This window comes from Pipra filicauda, unplaced genomic scaffold, assembly GCF_003945595.2.
Source record: "Pipra filicauda isolate LSUMZ 115617 unplaced genomic scaffold, ASM394559v2 scaffold246_size1145428_pilon, whole genome shotgun sequence".
Classification (NCBI taxonomy): Eukaryota; Metazoa; Chordata; class Aves; order Passeriformes; family Pipridae; genus Pipra; species Pipra filicauda.
In genome coordinates this window covers 570,940-586,399 of record NW_024104361.1, presented here as the reverse complement: position 1 = coordinate 586,399, position 15,460 = coordinate 570,940, and the positions used below count along the sequence as shown (strand labels likewise).

Below are 15,460 nucleotides of genomic sequence, written 5' to 3'. Positions count from 1 at the left end.
GTAGCACCAAGGGAGGGAGAGGAAGGTGAGGGAGGGAGCATTGATTTGCTTGTTGGTGTATCCGATTTGTAGGTCCACATGTGTTGCAGCATCAGTTGGGACACTTCCAGGTGGAGTCCCACCTATATGGGTGGCACAGACTGCCAAAATTGGGGCATTTCTAGCCCTGGAACCTCCAGCACCAAGTGGTACCCGTGCTGAGAAGGGAAAGATGCTCGTGGGAGGTTGGCCCACCTGGGAGCTGGAGTTTGGTCCCTGGGGCAGAGCAGGAGTGTGTGTGCCAGAGGACAAAGGGAGGAAAGAGAAGCTCAGCACTGTGGGAACAGGGGCTGTGTCCAGAGAAGAAAAGCTGGAAATTCCCGGCAGTGAGAAAGGAAGAAACTGGTCCTCTGGTATTGAAGTGCCAGGGAGGGGAGGAGGGTGCCAAACAACGCTAGGAAGCTCCTGAGGGCTTCCCAGCTCGATGGAAATGGGAGCGTGAGGGCAAAAGGCTTTGTTTTTTGTAGGGGTTTCCTTCCATTGGAGCCTAGGGTGTTTCTGCTCCCACTCTGGATGGTGAAGCAGTGATGCCAGGCACCAAAAACAGCCACCCACCAGAAAAACCCCAAAACCTCCCAGCTTTGATCAAATCCCAGGTTTTTTTCTCTCTGTAAAAGCAGGTGTGAGGTGCTGGGAGCCCAGCTGGCTGCGAGGTTTAGAGGGAAAGGAATAAAACTAATCAAGGTAATTGCTAAAATCCTTTTGCAACTGGCCAGAGACCTCCCTCTGTGCCACGATGGGGTCACCAGGCCCTGGTCTTGGGTATCTGCTCTCCATCCTACCTGCTCTTGGCTTCAGGGATTAAATCCTAACAGGGAAGAAGGGATGGGGAAGCCTTGTCCTCTAAGCTAGTCTCGCTGATTGTTTGGGGGTTTATTCTTTAATGGGGATATTACTGAAAGTGGGGGGAGAGAAAAATCTTAATATTTGACATTCAGCATCAGCAGGGATTATTTTTTTTCTCTTAAATCTTTTTCTATCCCTATTCTCCCCCTCCCCCCCTTTTTTCCTTCTGTTTGTCCTCTCAGTAAAAGGAGAAGGGAAGAAAAGGGCAGAGAAAGGACAATGAAAAGCAAAATATTACCAAACTCCATTTGTGGTGGTTGTTCTTGTTTTGTTGTTTTTTTTTTTTAGTGTTGTTTTTTTTTATCGTAACAACAAATCTGAAAGATTAAGGGCAACTTTAAAGACTGTTTAATAAAGGGACCTTAATCAGCCGCTCTTGTGATGTTCCTCCCCCAGCTGAATTAATGGGGAATTCGGGGCATGGAGTGGACCTTTCCTTTTGTTGTTCTTTTTTAATGATTAAATAATAATGTGAAGATTAAAATTATTTCAAATCAGGACAGCGCTGCACCAAGCACCTTCCCCTGCGGAATTGGAATGTCTGGCAGGGTGGGAGGTGACCCCTGGCTGCTGGGTCTGGGTGCCTGGCACGGGGGAGTGGGTGCTGCGGGTCCCGGGGAGCGGGTGCTGCTCCCAGCCCACGCCTGCCGAGCGAGCGGCGGGAGAACAGTGGGAAAAGCATCGGGAAAAGTAGGGCAGCATCTGGCGAGGGGCCCGCGGAGAGGCTGGCTGGAGGCGGCGGGAGCATCCTTCCAGCCAGCTTTGGCTTCCCGGGGCTGGCGGGAGGAGAGAGTGAGTGAGAAAAAGACAAAAACGAGGGGAACAAACAAACAAAACAAAACAGAACAAAAAAAAAAAGGGCAAAACCCCAAAAAATCCCCACAAAAAAGCGAACACAAAATCCCCAGCTTTCTCTTCTTCCTTTTGCGAAGAAGGTCCCCTCTTTGCAGCCAGCTGCCTGGACTTTTTGGTTTGCCTCAGCTGGGTTCATGCCGCCACATTGGCTTCCTCGGGCTGGGACACGCACAGCCGCCTCCTCTGGATTTTGGGACAAAAGTACCACCACCCAGGACCACCAAACCTTGTGAGCCACTTTTAGAGAGCGTGGTTGGGTTGTTTTCCACCCCCACCCCCCCCAGATGTTTGGCATCAACATGCTCAGAGGGTGAAAGCTGCTGCCCTCCAGCTCATGGTCCAGTGGGATGTGCGTGTTCAGGGAGGGATGCTCAGAGCTGGGATGATGCCTGCTGGGCAGCAGAGCATCCTTCTCTTCCCAAGGAGCAGTGGGTGGTTCCCAGCCCTGCTCGCTGCTGGTTTAAAGTCACTTTTCATGCCCAAAGCCAAGGCAGTCGCCTCTGGATTTGCATGGTCAGGGAAAAAGAACCCCCAGCTGAAATTTGCACTCTCGGAGGGAATGCTGGGGAATTTACATTTTGAAATATGTGTGTGATTTCAGTGAAGGGGAAATCGCTCTCTCTCTGCAAAACTGGCAACTTTCCTTCACACGGAGTTAACATTTTAAAACTGCACTGCCCAGTTGAACAGGACACCCTTCTTTTCCTTCCCTTTTTCCATTTTCCAAGGAGAGATCCCATCTTGCACTTGGTTTACTGGAGTTTGAAAGATAATTAATGATTCCTTGGACTTTCTGGCACTAACCAGGGCAACAAGTCCCTGTTTGTTCCTTGTTTTCTTTTCCCTTCTCTCTTTTCTTGTTGAAATTATTATTCTTTTCACAACAGAAACCCAGCACACGCCGTACATGTGAATAAACAGCACGTTACCGCATTCTCTGCTGCTGGCTCTTTTCTTTTATGAGCCAAAGCAAATAAATAAAAAAGTTCATATAATTATTGTGTCCATTAAAAATAATGTTGTAGCTTAGTAAATAGAACAAACCCTACAAGAGGACCGTGACAATGGAATTAAAATAGCACAAAGGGAAGTGTCTGTGCCCGTAACAAGAACCAGCGCTAGATGAAATTTGGAGATAGTTTTCCAACATAACTGCTTCCCTGAAGGGAATGTATAAAACAGCACAAAAGAAGCGAGCACAATAGAGTGTAACAGGGATTTGCTACATAATTCCTCCTCCTTTTTTTCTGCCTTTCTTTCTTTTTTTTTTTTTCTTTTAATTCACTCTCTTTTCCGCGGGTATTTACGGGGATCTGCGCAGCTCACAGCTCTGCTCCGTTAAAACCAGAAATAAGGAACAATTTACTCCAATCTGCCTGTGTCGTGTTATAAATCCATATAATGAAAAATGAAGAGGCTTGTACCATAAGGGATCTCAGCTGTTTACACTTCTCAGGAGGCTTCGTCTTTGATTATAATAATCGTAAGGATAAACAAAAGAGTAGTGGCTCCATAAATACTCCGACGTAATGCGTAATCAACAAGATGAATCTCTCTCTTCCCAACTCCCAGCATGGGAAGTTGCTGCCAGAGCCTGGGTGTTTCTCCTTTTGGGGGTTGGAGATGGTTGGGATTTGGGTTGGACCCACTTAGTCATGGCTGGCAGGGGCACAGGGAGGCTGCTGTGAGATGGGCAGGGGTGCTGAGCTGGGGTGCCCAAGGATGCTGTGGTGGGATGTGCAGGGATGCTGCCATGGGATGTGCAGGGACGCTATGGTTGGATCCCCTGTGTGAGGGCACCCTGCCTTATTTTATCTCTCAGGCTGCTTTGCAAAAACCTGACCTGAGAATTTAGCTAAAAAGTTGATTTATTTTTATATTTTTGTCTTTAAGTGTTGTTTGATCCATAAGGCCATTGCATGCAGACACATTCTTGGTGCTGCCCACCTTCTCCTACCCACCCTTTTTTCAGCACAGACTTTGCTTTCTTTATTTTGTTTCCCCTTCCCCATCCAGTCCTGGTTTAATAAAGGTGTTCAGCGAGATAGGCCGGCTGCAGGCTTTTCCTTTGGCTGGGAGAGGAGGAAATCTGCTTATTTTTTTTCCAAGGGTGTAATTAGGGCTGGCTGGGTGCACCCCCTCATTACCCACACTGGGGAGGAATGCTCTCTAATTATAAAGCTTGCATGTCGCCGGGTGGGAGGGAGTGCTAACCCACTGGGAAATGCCTGTCTGTCCTGCTGTCCGTCTGTCCCGAGCTGGGTGGGCTCTGGGAGGAGCTGGAGGTGATGGGGTGAAGGAGTGGCGCTGGACGATGCCAGGTTTGGTAGGAAGGGTATGCAAAGGGACTGTGAAGCTCCTGGCAGAGGGCAGCCAGTGGAGGAAAAGGAGCTGATTTGTCAGGCAGAGGTGCTCGGGGGAAAGGTTAAAGTGGCTCTTTGCTGGTTTAATTATTAATAAAAGATTGGTGAGAATGGAGAGGCCAAATGCACCCCATGCAGCCAGGCTCCCAGGTACTTTCCTGGCTGATGGGAGCAGAAGGGGATGGGTTCCACTTTTTGAGGGGCCAGAGAGGTAGAACAACATGTTCTGCAGACCCAGCACAGCCCTGAACACGGCAGCACACCGATGGCTGGGTTTCTGCGCTCCAGCCTTTGCTGAGTTACCATGTCTGGGGGAGGTGTCAGGTGCCACGGGGAGGGTCACCCCACGTCATCCCATTGGCATTTTGACCTCAAAATTCAACCTTGCTCCAGACTGGAGATGAGATAGAATCATGGAATGGTTTGGGTTAGAAGGGACCTTAAGGATCATCTCATTCCCTGGACAGGGACACCTTCCCCTAGATCAGGTTGCTCCAAGCCCTGTCCAACGTGGCTTTGTACACTTCCAGGGATGGAGCAGCCACAGTTTCTCTGGGCAACCTGTGCCAGGTCCTCACCACCCTCACAGCCAAGAATTCCTTCCATAAATCTAACCTAAATTTCCCCTCTGTCAGTGTGAGCCCAAATGAACTCAGAGGCCAGGTACCACTGGTTTTCCATGGTCCCCCCAGAGGTTCCATGCTTAGTTTTTTGCCCTCTCTTGGGTCTTTCTCATCGAGGGAGAGGTTAATGAGCCACGCTGAGTTAATGAGGCCGGGGGTTACATCAGCCAGCTCAGCCCTGGGGACCTGTTACATTCCCTGCCTCTCACTTTCGTCAGCGCTTCCCAGCTTGTGCCTGAGCCCGCTTTGAACAATCCCAGGGTTTTGAAGGCACAGGCTTTTGTGGGCTCTGTGCAAGGAGGCAGCAGGGAGAGTTTGATGTGAGTGGCTTCAAATTTTCCAAACCCATCCTCAGCAACACACTGTATTTTGGGTGGTCCTCCTTTCTCCCTGCTGTGGCTCCAGTGGGAGGCATCCCTAGAGAAGGGATAGTGGGCTTGGCATGGCACTGCCCCACCTCATGGAGACTTTGAAGATGCCCCAGGCTGCTGTCACCTGCTCAGTGATGGGGCATCATGTTGGGTGACCACACATGTGTGGGGGGCTGAATTTGGGATGAGAAGGGGATGCTCAGGGAAGGATGTTTGGGGGGAGGAAGGATGTTCAGGGTGGTTTTAGGATGAAAAGCTTGGCTGTGTGTTAGCGCTGGACACAAAATTGTACCAGGAGGGCAGTCTGTGATGGAAAGCCCATAGGAACAGGGCAGGCCTGGAGTGGTGATTCTGGTTCCCCATAAGCTCAGGGATGGACTGGAATGTGGTGGGAAGCCTTTGCATCCCTCCAGGGCTTGCGGTGGGGATGCCCTCAGTGGGGCAGGCATTCTGGGATAGGAGTGAGCCACGCCATGGCTCCAGCATGGAAATCTGCTGGAGCATAAATGGCAACAGCACTAATCCCTAAATGAGTTCTCCCTGGAAGCAACAGGGGGGGAATTTGGGGAGGGAGGGAGTCCCACTCCAGCCTTTCAGACACCTCCTTTGGCCAAGCCGGTGGCCAGAGCATCCCCTCCATCTCGGTCTCTGGAACCAGAGCCATTCCCATCCCTGCTGGGGGATTGGGAAGGGGGATTGGGAAGGCAGATGACTCTCCTCCTGTGGTGCTGGAGATAAGCTGCCATATATTTTTTCATTTCTACAGGAGGATTTTAACCCACCTGGCAGGTTTAACCGTTGCCTCCCAGGCCTTCCCCTGAAACAGTGCTTGCCCTGAGGCAGATGGGAATGGGGGGAGGTGGAGACAGAAGGGGTTAAGCGTCCACTGCCGCTGAGATTTAGCCGGAGAAACCCAGCCGGAGGACCCAGGCATCCCAGCTTAATCCTTACATCCTTACATTGCATCCCTGCCTGCCTGGTACGGGGGAGGGAGGGATGGGTGGCCGTGGGTGATGGGCAGCTACTAATGCTCCTGTAATCTTCCAAATATTTGGAGGGATAACAATTGCAGGAGAGAGGATTTTAACGCTTTCCTGTGGAGGTTTGCTGGGCCATTGCTGCAAAGGGAATTGCTTTCCAAGGGGAATTGCTTTCCGGGCTTGCCATCCCTTGTGCCGAGGTTTGGGGTGATGGAGGGAGGGTAAGGCTGGGTCCCGGCTCCAGTGCTGCTCCCCGTGGAGGGGGTGGGTGGGATCATCGGTCGATCGTCAACCGAGTTGCAAGCGCTGGCTGCAAACATCTGCAGGTCACCCCCTGGGGAACAGATGCTGCGGATAATCCAGCTCAACCCCGGCAGATTAAAACGTGTGATGAGGGATGGGGAGAGAGAAGAAACCCTCGGTGCCTATTCCCCTCCTCCCTTTTCCGCCTCGCTGCTCCCACCACACTCATCCTCAAGGCGTCAGGATTTGGCCTCACGGGTCGAGCCAAGAGCTGCTCCTCCTTGCCTTTTCCCCCCCAAAAAAACCATCTCGAGTACCGAAGGCTCCATCTCAAATACTGAAGGCTCCAGGCGCCCCGTAACACCATGCCCCGAGCAGTGTGAGACTGTGGGATGGTGACAGCCTGGGACTTCCAAAAAAAAACCAAACAAAAAACCCCAAAAGAGAGCTGGGAAGCAGGCACCCACCTCCAGTGGGAAGGAGGGAAGCTGGCAGATGGGAACCCCCTGTAGACGTCTGCCAGGGAGATGATGATGGCAGTCAGCGGAGCGCACACTCAAATATTTATTAGTTTGTCACTGCTGGGAGTTTTATTGCTTGTCTGAGTGCGGGACTGGAAATCCTGGCTGTGCAGGGCTCCTCTCCTGCTTTCCCATGCAAAAGCATCTCCTGTGCATGCTACTCCTGTGGTCAGTGGACCAAAGTGTCACCTCGGGTGGGCAGAGCAGAGGTGGCCTCTCTGGAGGTGAGGGGGTTGCACCACTGGGAAAGTACTTTTATTTTGGGGGTGTTTTGCAGTTGGTGCTGGATAGTCAGGGCAGAAGGAGCAGCAGTTGTTCCTCCACATGGCACAGGCAGCCATGTTTTCCCCCCTACCGACTGAATGTGGACTTTTTGGGGGCCCCCCCGTGCGTGTTAGCCGAGTGAGAGGTTTCCCATGCGGCGGGTGGCCGGGCGTCGGGAAGGGGGATGAAAGGCTGGGTTGATGGCTTATGATAAATGTGCCCAGCATGATTCTCCTCCCTTTTCTTATCCAAAGTCTCCGTTGTTCCAGTGCCTTATTTCTTACCCAGCTTGTTTAAATACTAGTGGCCATATCATGCTGGAGAAAAACGCCCTGCCCAGCTGCACATGCCTTTTTTTTCAGCTGGATTTTTGGATGGAGAAATCATCCTCCCCGTTGATTTGCTCCCATCCATGAGCCTGAGGGATCCGTGGGGTTGGGGTTCCATGGCATGGCCCCAGTTGTGAGTCTGCCACAAAAAAACCATCATCCTTTTCCCCCGTCTCCTGTTAGAGCTGATTTTTTGGCCCCAGATCTCTCTTGGCCAGAAAAAAAGATCTCTCAGATGTTGTCAGTTTGCAGGATTTAAACTTTCCCAGCAGCCAGGATGGTCTTTGCTTTAAAGGTTCAGGTGTTTTGGGTTCAAACCTTAAATTGAGCAGATTTTTGTAGCCACCAAAAGCAGATGCTGTATCTGGCTGGGACATCATTGTATTCCAACCACCCTCATCCCCAAAGCCACTGTGCCTCCATGAGAACAACCTTGAAGTGTTGAGCTTGAGATCCACAGCATTTATTTGGGCAGACCCCCCCTCTTGGAGCAGGGGCTCAGATGGGACCCAGCAGGTTTTTGGTACCTCCGGGGGTGTTTCACCCCCAAACCCTGTGCTGGGGGGCCAAGGTGGCTCCCATCACAGCCTGGAGCAGTCACCCATTGCACTGGAGATGATCACTGGTGAGTCACAAACCTGGCATTTTCATCCCCATCCAGCCATGACTCATCCCCTCCCCGCTCCCGGATCCTCTCGGATGACCTGAGGTCCTGTTTAACATCACCAAAGTGGCACTGAGGTGGAAGAAAACATGTCTTTGGTGTTGACTGCTGGAGGAGGACCTCTCCTTGGTCATGGTTTGGGATCAGGGACGTGCACTTCGGCGTGTCACCTCCATAGGGGAAGGACCTTCTGAAAATCGGCTTCTTTAGGGACATTGAGGCTTCGTGGGTCATTCTTATTAAACAAAACCCAGGAGCCACCCCTGCCCTGGGGATGAGTGGCCAGCAAGCCCCCAGGTGGATTTTTGGAGGGTGCCTGTGCCCTTTCCCAGCTGCCAAGTTCAGGTGTGACTTTGCAGGCTGCATGGCACAGGGATACAGGGAGCATCACTTCAGGGAGGTTTTCACACGAGCCCAGGAGTGAAGTTTTGTTGGCTGCCTCTGTTGCCAGTTAGATTGTCTCCTGCCAGCCCTCTTTGCCAGGGAATTTAGATTCGTGGCATCGAAGCAGTTTTTGAAATAAAAAAACCAGCAAACGACCAACAAAACAACAACTCAGCAGATGAAAAATTGAGTAGTAACTTAAAAAAAAATTAGAATAAAAATAAAGGATATTTGCTGGTGGGACACAGGCAAGAGGCTGCTCAACAGGAGAGGGGGAGCAGGAGCTGGGGCCTGAGGTGGGCACGGGGGGCAGTGTGGGACTGCTCAGGGTGGGGGGCTCACACCTCGGCATTCCCTGTCCCCCTGCCCGCCGCAGGGCCTGGGAAAATCACAGGTCTGCAAAAAAGATGGGGGAGGAAATAACCAGCAGCACAGAGGTGGGGAAGAGCCAGCCAGAGAGAGAGAAATTAGCCCGGAGTTTAATTCATTGTTTCCAAAAGAGCAGTTAATGGATTATGACAAATGTCCTACCGCTCTCCCTTAGTGCTGTGTTAAATGGAAATGGAAAGTCAATTTTCCTAAATGGATTTTAAACGACTGACCTCGTGCATTTTTTTTTTCCCCTCACTGATTTTTGCTCAGGAGGCAGCTTGGTCATCTTGTTTTCTTGATGCATCTGATTATATTTATTTTTTTCTCTTCTTCCTCCTCCTCCTCCTCCTCGCATCTTGGGATTCTGATTCTCTCTGTGCAGCACCGTTCTTTGCCAAGGGTGATGAAGGGAGTGGGCTCCTTCCTTTTCCCTGCCAGCTCTGGAGATGTTATCGCGGGGCTGGGGATATTTACTGTTTTCCTGCACACTGCAGTGCCTGGAGTTGAGAATCACAGCTCTGGCTGAGGGAAGAGAGGAGGAGGAAAAGCTCATAACTCCTTTGGGTGTAAAGAAAAGCCTTGCGATGTGACCTGACTGCTAGTGAGATTCCCAGGAACAACAGGTTAAGCAGTAGCATCCCAGTGCACCACTGGGGATTTTTCTATTAGTCCTGGGATATTTGGGTTTGATCTTAATGGGTGAAATGTCTGGAAACAGGCTTCCTGCAGATGATGCTCAGCTCATCTTCCCAAGCTGTTGCTGGGGATGAGCCACCCTGAGGTTCCCATTCCTCAGGGATTATGTCCCTGTGTGAGCACTGAGGTGCTAACCCCTTTCCGGACTTTTCTTGGCCTGGCCTGAGCACACCTGACCTCTTTTTCCCGTTATTTTTGCAATTAGATGGCTTTTGAAAGTAAAAAAGCAGGAAGATGGAGGTCCCCAGGTCACTGACCCCTAGTTTCTGGGGTGAGAGGGTGTGAATCCTGGTGGCACCTTTGGGTGATATTTTCTGGAGCTGGTTGGGCTGGAAGCAATTGCTCACCTGTTGTGTGATGCTGAAATCCGAGTGTTGACAGGGGTGTGGGATCCCAAACACAGCTCCACTGAGGATGTGGATCTCACACTGGATGTCTGAGATTTGTGCTGGGATAATGGTCAGCATTCCCAGCACTGAGCCCTGCCAGCATTTTCCCTGGGGCATACCCGTGCATTCCTCAGGGCTGTGAGGAGGAGACCTGAGGTGGGGGACACCAGTCCCTGTGGAGCCTCTCAGTGTCCCCATCAGCATCCCTGGACCTGGGTTTGTTCTGCTTTTTCCCTCGTGGTGTCCTCCAGTGAGATCACCCAGGCTGTGGGCTCAGAGTGTGGGTGAGGGGCTGGTACCCAGGAAAAAACAGGATAAACTCCACAGCTCTCTCACTAGCAGGGATTTGATTTTCTGGTTTTGGGGGAGCCTCCAGCCTTCTTTTGCTTTTCCAAGCATCCTCAGCAAGGGCTGTTGGTGACACCACCATGTGCAGGGCACTCCTGGGGAAGGACGGGAAGGGATGAAGCGGTGTAAGCAGGAGATGCATTCCTGCTGGGATGGGACTAAGGGCACCTCCCCACCCTCTGGCTCCCCTGGCAGGGCTGGAGTACAGCGATGTGCTGCCCGACTCCTTCCCCTCAGCGCCGGCGGAGACCCTCCCTCACTTCCTGCTGGAGCCACAGGACGCCTACATCGTGAAGAACAAGCCCGTGGAGCTCGTGTGCCATGCCAACCCCGCCACCCAGATCTACTTCAAGTGCAACGGGGAGTGGGTCAAGCAGGAAGACCACGTCACCAAGGAGAGCCTGGACGAGGTCACTGGTGAGCAAACCCACCTCAGCATCCCCCTGCCTCCCCTTCCCTCTCGTTTTTCTGTGTGCTTCTGCCCTTTTCCCTCATGCACAGCCAACCTGTTGAGGGCTCTCCTCCAGGCAGAACAACAGGTAGACTTTCCAGAGCACGGATGAAGGCACGATGGTGGTGCTGTGGTCACCACACCCCCTGGAAGCTTGGGAAACTCAACCAGTCTGCTTGCACACTTACCCTTCTGCAGGACCTGGGCTTGTTAAATGGGATTTTAAAGGCAGCATGTTTAAATCCGATAAAAAAATGGAACAGCTTTCCTGCAAAGTGCCTAATCAACACGTAGGAGTCATTGCCAGGAGGGGTGGCAAAGGCTGGCAGCTTACTCAGGTTCGCAGAGGGATTAGGTGTTTAATGGGTAATGAGAGCAATTGCAGGTAGGATTTGAAATGCCTTTTGATGGCAAATGAGCTCTTCCCTGCCTCAGAGGATGTCAGCCTCTGGCTGCCTGGAACAGGGGGTAAGAAGGTGGTTTGAGCATTTTAGGGGGGGTTTATTCCATGGGACTGGGCTCCGCAGAGCTGCCTGGTCCATGCCTTGAAACCTCCTGGCATGAGAAGAAGGTTAGGAGTTGGATATATTGTGTGATCAAATAGATTTGCTAAAATTGGGATGCTTTAGTTCAGCTCCCATCTTTTCTGCACCAGTTTTGGTACCTGTGGTCTGACCAGGGGTGGAGGAAAACAGTCACAGTTCCCACGTAACATCTGTTCTCTGCAAATCCCTGAGCATGTGGCATCTGGAGGGCTTTAAACCAAGGCAGCCCTTTTGAACTGCTGTGGTGTTGGCCTGAGAAGTCAGGCTGGGCTTAGAGGAGAGACTTCATTAGCCTGGAGTCACAAGTACTTTTACAGAATCTTTCCTTGTCCCTGTGGTTTTTCCCACAGCCTTGCCCTTCCCTGGCATCTCTCTCTCTCCATCCTGCACTAGCCATGACCCGGTCTGTGCTTGGGCCCGTCCCTGAACCTGCTCTGCAAAAGGGGGATCATTTCTTTCCTCTGTGGCTCTTTGAGTCTGTCCTCCTAAAGCTGCTTCAGCTATTCCTGGAGTGTTCTTCTTCCAGAGGAAGGGTGGTCAGAGATGCCATCTCTGAAGGGCAAAGCTGTCCCCTTGCTTCTCCAGAGGCTGACAGGGGCCACAGCATTTCTCTTTTCCAGGGTGCATCTCCACCTTCCAGCTCTTGCAGAGGCCAGAGTTGAAACCCTCACCACTCCAGGGCAGAGTCAGAGCTGGTCAATGACCGAGCAGCCTTTGCTGAGGGGTTTTGAATTTATTTATAACATCTGGCCACACTGGGTTGAGCCAAAGGTCCCTGTGCCCTGTGTATGGCAGTGGAGGATGCTCAGGGGAAGAGCACTGAACCAGGACAAGGAGGCAATGATGCAGCCTGCTCTGTTACCCTCCCAGCTTTCTGACATCCGTGATTAGGGACTCCCTGCTCCAGTGGAGGTATCTGAGCAGTGTAGTCCAGCCCTAGATGAATTCCCCACTCGTTAATTTGTCTGAATGCTGTTAGGACTCATTTCTCCTCTGGATCATCCCAGCACCCTGCAGCAGGGAGTTTCATGGCTTACTGATGTGCACTGTGGAAAAACCCACTATATTTCGTAGGCTCATATAATCCCAGAATGGTTTGTGTTGGAAGAGACCTTAAAGGTCACGTAGTTCCATCCCCTGCCATGGGCAGACATCTTCCCCTAGATAGGTTGCTCCAAACCCCATCCAACCTGGCTTGGAACACTCCCAGGAATGGAGCATCCATCTGGGAAACCTGTTGCAGGGGAAACTCCTTTGCCTTGGGCCCTCCCAGCAATCTGTGGAGGAAACAGCGTGCACCACCTCCGTCCAGGCTTCAAAGATGGTATTGCTGCTATCAGGGAACACACCAACAGTACCTTCAGTGTGGAGGTGATACCGTGCATGTAAAAGCTGCTGGCGTGGGCATCTCTGCCCGGCAGCTTCCCTGAGAAAAAAGGAGCTGGAACCAAAGTGGTTTAACATGCTAGAAAATCTGCATTTGCAGCGCCTGACCTTGGCCAGGAAAGCTGCTGCAAAGGGCACAGGGCAGAGCTGGGCACAAAGGCACAGGTTAACACGGTTAGTTTTAAGTGTCCTCAGTTAAAAGCTTGGAAAAACGGACCTTTAAGAAGGAAAAAAGAAAGAAAAGGAACTTTTAGGATGATGTGTCTTGAATGAGCCCGGCTCAGTAATGCTCTGTCTGCGTCTGATCCAAAACATTTCATGTGGAAGAAAGCAAAAATAGGCCAAGTCAGGGAGGATAATTCAGCTGGGTGAGAAGGGCAGGGCGGGAAGAGCAGCCAGGTTTGGATGCCTGGGAGCCCTTACATAGTCACTCCTGTGAGCCTTGAGCTCAGCCTACAGTTTTGGGTAGTCATTGCTTTCAAGGGGACAGAAATACAGCATTTGCAGGATGCTCCCCACGTTTCCAAGGCTGCTCAACCCACCCCACTGGAGCTTTCCAGATAGACAAGATGTGTTTGAGCCATCTCCATCCTGGGTCCTTCTAAAAACCCTGTTTCCCAAAAGCACTTGGCCCAAATACCTTTTCTTTGGTTTGTTTTGTTGGTTTTTTGTTGGTTTTTTTTTTTTCTTTCCCCGGAATAGTGGCAAAATAAATTGTATTTCCTTGTCAGCTCTCCTGCAGGAAGGTGGCAGAGAGACAGTAATTGCTCCTCACAGCGCTGGGAGCGGGCTGTAACAAAATTACAGCTGGGGAGCGTGCGGCGCTCGATCGCCGTGAAATTGAGGCCTTTTTAAAATAGAAACTGCAAATAAAAGGGCAGGTATTGCTTAAAATAAGGAAAAGTAAGCCCTGAGTCCCTCCTGCCCTTGGTGATGGCCACTGATGCTTCAGCATGTTCTGAACGTGGTGGTGTCACCTTTGCCACCACACACCCCTGCCATGGCCAGGGTGATTGCCTTAAGATCTTCTATTTGTATTGTTATGTTTGTATTTAAGTGGCACTGACAGAGATGGTTTCTCCCTGCAACAAAGCCTGGGAGGCATCCTTCAAACCCTGGGGGAGGGGGGGAAGGAGTCTGGGCAGGGATGTTGGTGTTGGTGACGTGGGAGAGAGCTGGTGGAGGAGGGTGATGCCTCTAGAAACGGTGGAGAGGTCCTGGTCCTGCTCAGTCAGACTGAGGAGGGACAAAACCAGACAATTCCACGGGATCCATTGCCCTGGCTTCAAATCCAGGTCACCCTCTGGAGGGAACAGTCCCCCTGATTTGCAGAGGTGCCGTCCCCAGATGAGATACCCCTGTCCCCAAGCTTTGCACGTCCACCATCCCTCTCAGGTGCTGCCTCGGTCCCCCTCGTCCCGGATGCTCCTGCCGAGCTGATGCCGTCCCTCTCTCCCCTTCCAGGCATGCTGGTGCGGAAGGTGCAGATCGAGGTCTCCCGGCAGCAGGTGGAGGAGCTCTTTGGCTTGGAGGATTACTGGTGCCAGTGCGTGGCCTGGAGCTCGGCGGGCACCACCAAGAGCCGCCGCGCCTACGTCCGCATAGCGTGTAAGTGCCCGGGACATGCCGTGCTTGCTCCCGCGGGGTTGCCCATCTCCAAAAGCTGGCTCCCTATTGAAGTCACTTTTTGATCACTCGGAATGACCCATCCTTGCTGGATGGCCCTGGTCTTCGCTCCCCATCCCAGCTCCAGCTTTGCTTCTGGGCGAGAGGCTGTGGCACTACCTGGGTTAATGCCGCAGTGCCCGTCAGCTCAGCTCTTCCCAGTGCTTTATTATCCCTAATAACCCAAGGATAGCACCTTGCACGCTCTGCCTGAATCAGCGGCTCAGTGTCCCCAAAGTCCCTGCTGTCATATGTCACTTCTCTGAGCTGCTGTTTGGGGGTGTCAGCCTGACTAAGGGCGGGTTAATCAGGCTGTTCCCTCCCCAGTTTGCTCGATTAGCAAATGAGATGGCAAAGCCATGGGAGAACAGCCAGGATTCCCCAGCCCCAAATGGATTTTGCTATTAGAGGGCTAATAATCCCACGTGTTATCCAAAACGGAGAGGGCTGATGAATTGGCTAAAGGGTTTAGCTTGAACAGGGAAAATCACGGGATCAGAGGATCATGGAATGGTCTGGGTTAGAAGGGACCTTAAAACTCAACTCATTCCAACCCCCCCTGCCATGGTCAGGGACACCTTCCACTAGACCAGCCTGCTCAAAGTCACGTCCAACCCGGCCTTGAACACGTGTTGTTTTTTCAGAGCAGAGGAGGTGAAGTGAGGGTTCGGAAGCCACGTTGAGAGGGCTGGAGCTGTAGCAGAGGATTGCAGCACCATCTAGTGATGCTTCTGCTCCTTCCAAGGCTCTGGAGCAGGACACAACCATATTCCCCACATCCCGAGGGGCCTCTCCTTCCCCAAAACACTGTCCAGCCCCTCGCTGAGGAAGCCTGGCTTTTCCTCTGCAACCTTTCCTCATTGGAGTGCAATGGCCATATTTTCAGCAAGTCTGGGGATATGGCTTAGCCAGGACCAACTAGGGCAGAGCTGAGCAACAAACCCCCTTAACCCTGAAGTCTGGGAATTCTCTTGAATGTGATGTGGGAGTGCTGATGTGGGAGCTGAACTGTTCTGCAAATCTCATTTTCCCCCTTCATGAAAAGAGGGTCCTGGAGCAAGGTCCAGAGGGGGAAGGAAATAGAGGGGATAAAGAAACAGTGGTCAAGCTGAGGTTTAGCCCCAAA

At 51.8% G+C, this 15,460-nt stretch overlaps 1 protein-coding gene across 3 annotated transcripts in view; it reads left to right on the top strand.

Moving 5' to 3' along the window:
- UNC5B (unc-5 netrin receptor B) overlaps window positions 1–15,460 on the top strand; it is a 63,185-nt gene that overhangs the window by 36,134 nt on the left and 11,591 nt on the right. For all 3 annotated transcript variants that reach the window (XM_039381902.1, XM_027720963.2, XM_027720962.2), the window contains exons 2-3: window positions 10,483–10,704; window positions 14,134–14,277. In XM_039381902.1, the coding sequence (XP_039237836.1) occupies window positions 10,483–10,704; window positions 14,134–14,277 (366 nt within the window). The remainder of the gene's footprint in view (window positions 1–10,482; window positions 10,705–14,133; window positions 14,278–15,460) is intronic.